This window comes from Magallana gigas, chromosome 6, assembly GCF_963853765.1.
Source record: "Magallana gigas chromosome 6, xbMagGiga1.1, whole genome shotgun sequence".
Lineage (NCBI taxonomy): Eukaryota > Metazoa > Mollusca > Bivalvia > Ostreida > Ostreidae > Magallana > Magallana gigas.
The window spans coordinates 46675348-46687648 of NC_088858.1; the positions used below are offsets into that span (position 1 = coordinate 46675348).

General features: G+C 32.5%; 1 protein-coding gene and 1 long non-coding RNA gene across 5 annotated transcripts in view; one reads left to right on the top strand and one right to left on the bottom strand.

Annotated features, from left to right (window-relative positions):
• The window catches only part of LOC105342789 (NAD-dependent protein deacetylase sirtuin-2), a 30706-nt gene that overhangs the window by 10814 nt on the left and 7591 nt on the right, over positions 1-12301 (top strand). For all 4 annotated transcript variants that reach the window (XR_010714984.1, XR_010714985.1, XM_034467610.2 and 1 more), the window contains exons 14-15: positions 289-355; positions 1172-1256. Coding sequence is in view for 2 of the 4 variants with exons in the window: in XM_034467610.2 (XP_034323501.2) it covers positions 289-355; positions 1172-1256 (152 nt within the window). In the remaining 2 variants the exon portion in view is untranslated. The remainder of the gene's footprint in view (positions 1-288; positions 356-1171; positions 1257-12301) is intronic.
• LOC136276509 (uncharacterized) lies at positions 4719-5334 on the bottom strand. Its single transcript, XR_010714987.1, has 2 exons — positions 5184-5334; positions 4719-5062 (listed from the first exon to the last, which is right to left on the bottom strand). It is a non-coding gene; the product is annotated as an uncharacterized lncRNA (long non-coding RNA).

The window sequence follows — 12301 nt, forward strand, 5'->3', positions numbered from 1 at the left end:
TATAGGTTTTATATACTTGCTAGTACATGTATTTGTTATAATCATGACTGTAAATGAATAATGAATTACCACTACTGGTTGACTTCTTTCTAGTAGTCTTATTGCTAACTTTATATGTCAAAAAGATCTCTTTTTCTAGTGTTTAAACAAAGTATAGATATTTGATCGTTATTCAAGGGGCCATGTATGTACCTGTCATTGTTAATAAATTATGCAATCATGCAGTCATTCCTAGACATTTACTTAATTATGCTGGTTGTATATTGAATTTTGCTTACAATTTTTTAGAGATGTTTTCTTGGAGGGAACATGTGACGATGGTTGTTACAAGTTGGCTGACATGTTGGGATGGGGAGTAAGTGTGGTGGCTTAATATGGAAATACAGTAGAATTGTAGGATAGGATTTTAATATCTTGCCTTCCGTAGACATGATTATTTACACTCTCTCATATTCTGTCATATTCTCCCAGGTATGCATTTTTAGTCTATAGGTACTCTGACGAAGAGCAATTTGCTATATGCAAAAATACAACATCATTGAATAGAATCTATGTTTTTTTTTATTTATTATGAACGCCCACCATGTGTAATACATGTATATCAATTAGATTGAAAATAAAGGTCACTGTTATCAGTAAAAATAATCTTTGATATGCTTTAAAAATTTGAATAAAAGCATGTTGATAGCAAGTATCTTTTAAATTGCTGAATTAATAATATTAATATGCAGTTTGGCAGATTTTCCCATGAAGATATGTGATCTGCATGTAAAAAAAAAAAGAAACAAAAATCTACAGTACATATGATTGTGTGAATCAAGATATTTCATATCATCTTATAGATAAAACAATTTTTTGGATAAATATAAACAAAGTAGTGTAGAGAAAATCTCTGAAAGTTTGAAAATCGTCTTCTCAAAAGTTGAATAAACAAAAGGGTCTCAATTAAAGAAAACCTAAGAATGTGGAAAAAATTTGAAAATCTTTTTTAAACAAGATCTATTGGTACTTTACTTATTAAGCAAGATATATGTTGTATTTAACACAATAAAGCTTATTTCATCAGCGGTACAGACTTATGGCTATTATTGCTCAGGTGAGCAATGTGAACCCTGGGCCTCCTGTTTGTTGTAAATATTTTAATATACCAGGGTATTTATTTTTCATTCAGGATGAGCTTCGTCAAAAAGTGAAACAAGAGCATGAAAGAATTGATGCTGAAAAGAAGAACAAGACCAAAACAACTTCTTCAAAAAGTTAGTCTTGTTCCATACTTAAAGTGCTTTGGTTCATGTATTTAAACATTTGAATTGTCTAAAATTCCCTTTATTAGTTGGCGTATCTTTATGAGTCAGAGTTAAATTTTGGGGGTTTTTTGGTACGTTCTATTTTAGTAGTCTACTTTTCTAAATACTCAAGTGTATCAACTAGTGCAAGTTGTGATTCAGAAAGACTGTGTGTTCGAAAGAAGGGTCAGACCCTCTAATCCAAGAGGATATAATTAGAAAATAATGAAAATAAGGTTGACTCTTTTAAAACCTCATTCTCATAGCCAGTATTATAAAAACTTTTGCTTCTGTAAACTTATAGTAGATTCAAGTTCGTTCAAACCATAACCCAAGGATTACAGGAAGGGTTACAATTCTCAATGGGATTAAGGTAAAATGCTACATTAAAATTTTATTTTATGGATCGTTATAAGTGTATCATTTCTGAAGCAAGATTGTGTTGTTCAAAGAAGGATATATGCCCTTAAATTTTTTAACGATTTTTTTTGTATCTTTTACGAAAAGGTGGAAAATCTGTTTTGGTTGCAAGTTACGCACTGTAGAGTTTAAAATTTGATGTAAATAAATGCATTATATAAATATCAAATAAACCATGACCAGTAATGTCAACAAAATATTTTAATTTTATTTTAGCTCACCAAAGCTGAAAGCTCAAGTGAGCTTTTCTGATCACTTTTTGTCCGGCGTCCGTCTGTCTGTAAACTTTTTACATTTTCGACTTCTTCCCAAGAACCACTGGGCCAATTTCAACTAATTTGGCCCAAAGCATCATTGGGTAAAGGGGATTTAAGTTTGTTAGAATGAAGGGCCACGCTTTCTTTCAAGGGGAGATAATTAGGATTTATTGAAAATTTGTTGAGATTTTTCAAAAATCTTCTTCTCAGAAACCATTTGGCCAGAAAAGCTGAAACTTGTGTGGAAGTATCCTCAGATAGTGTAGATTCAAGTTTCTTCAAACCATTGTCCCCGGGGGTAAGGTGGGGCCACAATGGTGGGTCAAAGTTTTACATAGAATATATTGAGTGAATCTTTAAAAATCTTCTTCTCAGAAACCAATCAGCAAGGAAAGCTGAAACATGTGTGGAAGTTTTTATTCATTAGTGTAAATTTAAAGTGTAAAAATCATGACCCCCAGGGGTAGGTTGGGGCCACAATGGGGGGTCAAAGTTTTACATAGGAATACATATAGTATATCTTTTATAATTTTCTTCTCAAAAACCATTTGGCCAGAAAAGCTGAAACTTGTGTGGAAGCATCCTCAGAGGGTGTAGATTTAAATTTGTACAAATCATTGTCCCTGGGGACATTGGAATAAATAGAGTAAAAATTTAAAAATCTTCTTCTCAGAAACTAATCAGCCAGGAAAATTTACATAGGAATATAAATAGAACTAGATACGATCTCGTTACGAGTAACGAGTAGGTCTTCAGTTCAATTTTTTAAACGATACCATTAAAATATCAATGAAATTTCGGAATTTCCACTCAGCCCCTCCCTTTCAGATAATGTATACGATTGTCAATTTCCTTTCAAATGCTTAACAAAGAGTTTTGCTTTTCCACATACAGCACATTAAAGATTTAAGATTTAAGTCCCCAAAAAATCTCTAATTACGTCATCAATCGGCGTGGCAATGAGTTTAACAAACTGATATTGTTATGATCAACAACTTTGCTTCTATTGAGTGAATCTTTAAAAATCTTCTTCTCAGAAACCAATCAGCAAGGAAAGCTGAAACATGTGTGGAAGTTTTTATTCATTAGTGTAAATTTAAAGTGTAAAAATCATGACCCCCAGGGGTAGGTTGGGGCCACAATGGGGGGTCAAAGTTTTACATAGGAATACATATAGTATATCTTTTATAATTTTCTTCTCAAAAACCATTTGGCCAGAAAAGCTGAAACTTGTGTGGAAGCATCCTCAGAGGGTGTAGATTTAAATTTGTACAAATCATTGTCCCTGGGGACATTGGAATAAATAGAGTAAAAATTTAAAAATCTTCTTCTCAGAAACTAATCAGCCAGGAAAATTTACATAGGAATATAAATAGAACTAGATACGATCTCGTTACGAGTAACGAGTAGGTCTTCAGTTCAATTTTTTAAACGATACCATTAAAATATCAATGAAATTTCGGAATTTCCACTCAGCCCCTCCCTTTCAGATAATGTATACGATTGTCAATTTCCTTTCAAATGCTTAACAAAGAGTTTTGCTTTTCCACATACAGCACATTAAAGATTTAAGATTTAAGTCCCCAAAAAATCTCTAATTACGTCATCAATCGGCGTGGCAATGAGTTTAACAAACTGATATTGTTATGATCAACAACTTTGCTTCTATTGAGTGAATCTTTAAAAATCTTCTTCTCAGAAACCAATCAGCAAGGAAAGCTGAAACATGTGTGGAAGTTTTTATTCATTAGTGTAAATTTAAAGTGTAAAAATCATGACCCCCAGGGGTAGGTTGGGGCCACAATGGGGGGTCAAAGTTTTACATAGGAATACATATAGTATATCTTTTATAATTTTCTTCTCAAAAACCATTTGGCCAGAAAAGCTGAAACTTGTGTGGAAGCATCCTCAGAGGGTGTAGATTTAAATTTGTACAAATCATTGTCCCTGGGGACATTGGAATAAATAGAGTAAAAATTTAAAAATCTTCTTCTCAGAAACTAATCAGCCAGGAAAATTTACATAGGAATATAAATAGAACTAGATACGATCTCGTTACGAGTAACGAGTAGGTCTTCAGTTCAATTTTTTAAACGATACCATTAAAATATCAATGAAATTTCGGAATTTCCACTCAGCCCCTCCCTTTCAGATAATGTATACGATTGTCAATTTCCTTTCAAATGCTTAACAAAGAGTTTTGCTTTTCCACATACAGCACATTAAAGATTTAAGATTTAAGTCCCCAAAAAATCTCTAATTACGTCATCAATCGGCGTGGCAATGAGTTTAACAAACTGATATTGTTATGATCAACAACTTTGCTTCTATAATGCTGTAATGAAGTTCTTTTTGGATTTTGTGGGGGTGATAGCGAAAACGACAAACAGTAAAATAAACAAAACAAAATGAATTTATTTATCAACAAAACAAATTAAAATAATAGAATATGAAGAGATTCACACTCACAAACACACACTCTCACTCTCTCACTGAGAAAGAAATTATAACTTTAAAAAGTTGATCAATCAACACTGACAACGAAACAACAGTGAATTAATTTTTAAAACATTCAATTGTCAGTATATATATGTAACAAATAAATGCTTTAAACGCTGGCTAAATATAGCTATAACAGTATGTAAAGGAATAAACCAACAAATCAAAATTACCAATACTGTTATATGAAATTTCACAGAAAAAGTAAATTGGAATGTTATCTGTAATTAAACAATCAACTTTTATCACTGGGTAATCTGATAAATTATTTAATCATAAAATAGAATTGAAAGTTTGGCTTCAAATAATTGCAACAGCCACCCTAAAATAGTCACCACTGGGCCTCCATAGCACGCAAAACACATCAACAAAACGTTCCGTCTCCAGTCCCGGACTCGAAGGTCTCTCACTGGAAAACTATCCACACAGGGCCTCCTGACAATAAACATTCAAACACAAGCTCCCGTGTGTCCCACTTGCGTCACACGCCGCTCCGTCAACTGCCCTCAGTCCAAGTCCTGCCCCACAAATGCTACGCTAAGCCTTTAAGTGACGTTACATCACTGACCCACCGGCTTTAACGATATAACTATCCCTGCACTGAAACAATAATTACCTATTCTAAAACCTATAGACATACTCATTTATACAACGAAAATAACAAAGACCACACCCCCGTAAATATACCATGAAACTGACAAAATATATACAAAAAACTTACCGGCTGGAGAAAAGCAAATGCCCAAACAGATTTACAGTAATTTATGGCTACCAGTCTACCAGACTAACTTCTGGAATTCGCCAAAATTAACAAACTGGAGGACGGATTCAACAACGTGGCCGCACACTTGACAAGCAGCCACGGCTCTAACTCACCAAACTGGTTATACTTAAAATAGCCCTAATACCGAACACTCATTGACAAATATGGAACACAACTTGGTCCAAAATTACAACTATTTACACAAACAAAATACAAAACTGACATAAACTGAATTCAACTTCATCACAAATGCATTACCAAATCTTTATCGTTTTTAAGGTATGTGTAAGAGATTTTACCAGTCTCTTGGCCCCTAATTTAAGGGGCCATCCCCTTTTTCTTGAGTTCATTCGCAAGGTCTTACGAATACTAACAATTTTTGTTCTTACAATCATCGAAAATTGTTGTTCATTTTTGAGATACAAATGATTGAATATTTTAGGGGCCAGCCCTCTAGATCCTTAATGGGGACAGACATTGGTGTTTTGATTAATGGAATGGATTAAAATCATCAATGAAAACATTTTCTCTTCTACAATGCTTAACAAAATATGTCTCCTTTTCTAGATATATTGCGTCAAAGTTTAAGTAATTTGGCCCCTAAACATCCCTAATTACGTAATAAATTGGCGTGGCATTGATTTTTTCTGATAGATATTATTATGATCAACAACTTTGCTTCTATAGTGCATTACAAAATCTTTATCGTTTTTGTAATAGAGTTTACGAGTGTCTTGGCCCCTAATTAAAGGAGCCAGTCCCTTTTTCTTGATTTCTTTAAAAAGGTCTTAAGAATACAAACATTTTTTGTTCTTACACTCATCTAAAATTATTGTTCATTTTTGAGATACAAATGATTGAATATTTTAGGGGCCAGCCCTGTAGATCCCTTATGGGGACAGACATTGGTGTTTTGATAAATGGAATTCATTTAGACCATTAATACAAACATTTTCTCTTCTATGATGTCTAACAAAAAATGTCTACTTCTCTAGTTATATCGCGTCAAAGTTTAAGTACTTTGGCCCCTAAAAATCCCTAATTACGCAATAAAAGGGCTTGGCAATGATTTTTATGGCTTACGGCCATCTAGTTGCCGGATAATCTTTACGGCAAAGAGCTCAGTTATCTGAACATGCGCGACAAAAAATAGTTCTATTCGAATGTTGCAAAGTTAACTGTTGTTCATAATAAATATCTTTAAGCAAGATTATATTTTCCATATGTTATTATCACTTATGTTATTGTAACCAATATGAATTGACTTTATTTAAATAAACTCGAAATCTAACGCGAATGAATATTAACTGCAGTGTTTTCCCTAGGCCGTTTTGCATAGAGGTATAGGCCCCCGCCATGCATCACACAGTGCCGCCATGCTTTCCGCTATGCATACTTACATGCATTATAAGCAAAAAATCTTTTCCTATTTATTTCAGATCCTAACAGTGATAAGTAAATGTAAAGTTGTCGTTATTTCGTTCAATCTTCATAAAAACGTTTGCACCCGCAGAGAGCGTCGCTAACTTCGATCGACATCGATCTCAGCAATGGGGAAAGTGTTTAACGGTTAAAGAACTGAACTTATGATTGAGATATATTGAAACTGGGATTATAAATCGGTAATAAATGCATAAATAGAGGGGCAATTACTACTTGTTTCAATATAACATGTATAATGTGCCTTCTTTGACACCTCCGCCGTTATCGAATGTTGGGGATTTTCCAAGATCTAAAAATAGCACAGTGTTCCCTCGATGGGGTTACCTTGGTTGTACTATGATTGAACTGTTTATTTGTCGTAAAAATATTGGAAACTTGAGACCAAATGTACTCAAATAAGAAAACAATATACAGTTAAGCTTGATTGGCATTGCAAGTCATATACAGAAGCGATGTCACATTCCTATAACATATAGGGGCATCGTATAGTATGCCCCTGAAAATGACTGTGTACACATGTCATGTGAAGAGAGACTGACTGCAAAGTTATAGTGCAGTAATTAATTTTAATTAAATTTGGTGTCAAAAGAAGTTTGCTGTAATTGCATAGTTCTGCCTGTTTCTTGCCCCCCCCCCCCCCCCCAAGAGTTTATGATATCTTTGTACAAAGGGAAAAAAATAAGAACTGCCTTGTGAATCTATATTTCTTATAAAAGCTTGTGAAGGTAGTAGAAAAAAAAAAGCAGAAAAATATGAATAAATATACATTTATGAAATACAAATAAAATGGAATAATACTTTTTGGTGTAGATTTCATGAGAATTTATTAATTATAGTACATAACATGCAGTACATTTCATCATTTGGTTATATTATTTTTACGCGCAGTGATTTCGCGCTGGCTGTGGCGTTGTTACGTCGCACCGTGTACCAACTCTCGTGCAAGTTCATAGTACGTAGGAATACGAGGTATACTGATATTTGAGAGCATGTTGGTTTTAAGTGTTTTTGTGTCCTATATAGTTGAATGAATTTACAGTTAATGTACTTCAGTCGTTGGATAAAAGAAAGAAACAAATTGTCTCATATTGGAGTTTGAGTCTGACATCATTATTATTTTATGCAGTCTATGATTTTCCTAAAAGCAATGGTGGTCTAGATTTCAATCATGTCTGTTTCGATCACTAAGGTTCGACCAATCAACAAATGGGACATGTTGATATCGGTCCTGTTAGTTTCTATAGACCTATGAATTACATGTAGCTAGTTACTTTCTATAGAGCTATAAATAAACTAAAGTTTCCGTACGAAATAGAGGGAATCATACTCGATCCATGTAAATTTAGTCATATTAAACCCGTAAGCCATTATGGCCCTTCAGGCCTTTGATTTCTAATAGATATTGGTATTATCATCAACTTTGCTTCTATAACGGATTACAAAATCTTTATCGTTTTTAAGTTATTTGTAATAGAGTTTACGAGTGTCTTGGCCCCTTAAAAAAGGGGCCAGCCCCTTTTTCTTGATTTTGTAAAAAAGATATTTTGATTTTCTACTATTTTTGTTATATATGTCTTAACAAAATATGAACTGATAAAAAGATACAGATCAAAACGTATGAAAATTTTGAATGAAAATTGGTACCCAATTTTTCGTGCCTAGGCGAGCTCCAAGAAGTGGAGCAACAGGCGTTAAACAACTATATGCTGCACAACTTCAAACAATAGTCTACATATCCTGAAAATTTCATAGTCATTTCTCTAATGGTTTCCGAGTTTATAGCTGCACAAAATGGGTTGTCAAAAATTACAAAATGACCAATAATTCGGTACAGGAAGTAATAACGAAAAAAATAACAAAAATGGATCAAGTTTTGAACACCCCCAAACATCTGTGAAAAAGTGGTTGAAATCGGTCGAATAGATTTCGACAAATCTCGTGCACAAAATTTGGAGAAAAAAAAAATAATAACTATAGCAACAAAAAGGTCTTCCGTTCTTCCGTTCTTCATGTATTAATCTGTACAAAAAATATATTTCGTTTGTAAACAGAAAATGGATATTTTATACTGTAAAGTAATTCCCAAGAAATAAACAAAACCAAAAGAAGTTTCGCTGGATCATACAAAACATAGTAAACAAAACTTCATACATTGTTTTGTCTTTCCCGAAAGTTTGGATGTTCAAGTTTTTGTTAGTTATAATATCTAGTTGAAAAAAGGTTTTTGTCTTGGAACTGGAAATGAACAAACGGAAGTGATCGATTTGAGAAATTAAAAGTAGTTATTTTAGCACATTTACCAACTGTTCATCACGTTGAATAAAATGTTTAAAAAAACTTCCATCGCTTGAACGCTTCGAGTGAGAACCTGAAGTGACGTACGACCATATGAAACCCGTTAAACACATGCCCAATCAAATGTCCATTATCCATATATGTTTTGTGTTTTGATCTCTCATAGTTTCCGAGATCTTGTGGGTACTTTGTTTTTAAAAAAGAAGGCTCTCTGAATAATTTGAGACGTCTCACTGGAAGTAGAACTTTTTTTGTGGTTTTTTTTTACAATGTGTAGATGACCTTTTGTAATTCTAATGCTTAAATGTTACTTCCATGCTAAATAACCAAATTATTATTAAAGAATCAAAATAAAGTGTACTTCCTGTGATGACCGGAAGTTACGCCGGATATAGCAATATAGTGTTAACACATGTACATACATAGGTGTATCATTCCACAAAGTTTGGTTGTTGAAGTCGTTACTGTTTTTGAGATCTCGTCGAAATAAGGTTTTTTGTCTCGGGACAGGAAACGGTCAAACGGAAGTGCTCAATGTAAATTGTGTTCAATATTTCTTGTATACTTGCCTTCTGTAAATTATTGTTCATCGAGCACACTACAAATATCAAAGGAATAAAATTAAACTGATAAACAGCTCGATTTGTTCGAACTCTTCCTGTGTGGACCGGAAGTGACGGAAGATGAAATGAAACCGATTAAACACATCTTCAATCAAATGTCTATCATCCCTGAAAGTTTCATGCTTATTTATAGTCTCTGAGATCTCGTGGGAACAAAATGTGTTTAAAAAAAAAAATACCTGAGATAATTGAGATATCTCACCGGAAGTAGAATTTTTTAGTTGATATAACATCGCATAGATAACCTTTGTATAGATTTATACTTATATATTTATAATATGGAAAAGGAATTTAATGCGTAAAAATAATTATTTTTGAAGTGCTTCCGGTGACGACCGGAAGTTATGACGAACAAAACAAAATAGTTTAAACACATCTACAACTATAGGTCTATCATTCCACAAAGTTTATATGTTCAAGTGTTTGCCGATTCTAAGATCTCGAGGGAACAAGGTTTTTTGACGCGGGACAGGAAACGGACGACCGGAAATGAAATTTGAAAAAATGAAAAAAACGTCTTGAGATATTATCATTTTCAATCATCCCTAAAAATTTGAAGGAAATCTATCAAGACATCTCTGAGAAATTCTGCCGACAAAAAAGGAGAAAAAAAAAATAAGAAGAAAGAAAGAAAAAACTCTACAATCACTATAAGGTCTTCCGTTGGAAATGGAAGACCTTAATAAAATTAAAATATCTTTTTCTAAAAACCAATTGCCCAGAAAAGCTGTAAATTTACTGAAAGCAACCTCAGGTAATGTAGATTTAAATTCTTTCAAATTAAAATCTTGAAGAGTAGGGTGGGGCTAGATTGGGATTCCAATTTTACAAAGGAAAATAGTTTAATTATTGACAAAAAATGAAATGTTATGATATATGATTTTACTTATATGCAAGCATTTTGACACATTGCTGTATATCTTTCAAATTGTTTAGACTTTGGCCCCTGGACGATTCTTGGGCCTCACAAGGGATTCAGAGTTTGATGTAGGTTTATATCCTTTATATAAGCAATTGTTTAGGATGTTTTTGAGAACTGCAATGCTTAACAGGTGATATGACTATAAAATCATCCTTTTAGAAAATGGACTTGATATAAACATAAGAATATCCAGGGTAAAAAAATAGACTCTTACTTATACAGGATCTACATGTATTATACTACATTGCCAAGATAGTTTGAATTATGACTCAGTTAAGCTGATTTTATCATACCTATTGTTGCTCAGGTGAGCGATGTGGCCCATTGGTCTCTTGTATTAAAAAATTATTTATATAAATGGAAAACATCTTTTGCTTATATTTTTCAAACCTATGGATAAAATCTTTAAAAAAGATGTGTCTTATGGAGAAGAAATATAAGACAATAACTTTTTTAAAAGAAATTGAATCAAATTGACGAAATTTTAGAAATATTGCTAATTTTCAAAATTTGGCTGATGCAGATTAAAAACAAACTGATCCCGATCAAAATTGCAAAAAAAAAACTGAAAATCAACAATATTTCTTCTTGTGCAGACAAGAAATCAATTGAATTTTTAATTGTTATCCTAATTTACAAACCATATTACAACCAAACATTCTAGTTTTGGGGTGAAATTGTTATATACTTAAGTTTTCTATCATTCAAGTCGGGACCAGTTTAATTTCGATCGGGTGTGGTTCAATTTTGAAAACTTGCCAAACTTCGCCAATTTGATTCAATTTCATTTCCTTTCTATAGAAAATGTTTCTTTAGAAAGTTTTATCCATAGGTTTGAAAAATATTATCAAAAGAAGTTTTTTATTTTCATAAATATTTTTTTTTAAATTATAAAAAAAATAAAACGTCTTATTAACATTACTGGACATGATTCATTAGATATTTATATTATGCATTTATTCAAATCAAATTTTAAACTCTACAGTGCGTTACTTGCAAACAAAATAGATTTTCTACTTTTTTGTAAAAAATACAAAAAAATTTGGATAAAAAAAATATATCATAGGCATATATCCTTCCTTGAACAACACAATCTTGCTTCAGAAATGATACACTTATAAAATAAATTTTTGGTGAAGCATTCCACCTTAAGTTAGAAATAGAAATTTAGAAATTAATATATGAAAGTCTTCAGAGAAACATGGAGGTTATACCTTTTTAAATTATAATTGTAAAAGTAGACTTATACAATGAATCTGCTATTTTGTTGGTACCGCAATGAATATTGGTTGGAAATTGACAACAATGATGTAGAAATATAAACCTGGGCCCTGACCCCCCCCCCCCCCCCCCCAAAAAAAAAAAAAGAAATGCTTGCTAGAAGGATGACAATTCATGTTTATTCATACTTTCATACCAATATCTTTCGGAGAAATTACGCTTTTTATTTAAGAAATGAATTAAACATTTATTTGTTTTATACGAAATAAAATGGTTTGGGGTAGTTTACGCTTTATAAACCGCAAAGCGGTTTCAAACCATTTTATATCTTATAAAACTAATAAATATTGAATTTTTTGGTAATACATGTAATTTAATTTTTTTAGTACCTTCATTGTCGATAAAAACGGTCATTTGGCCTTTAAAATGAGGTTAAATTATACAAAATTCAAACGTAACGTCTGACGTATTGATACGTTTTTGACGTTAGTCTTTCTATGACATAGGCAACATTCTTTATACGATATTAATTAATTTTTTAGCCAATCAGAAAGCGCCTTACAACCAGAATT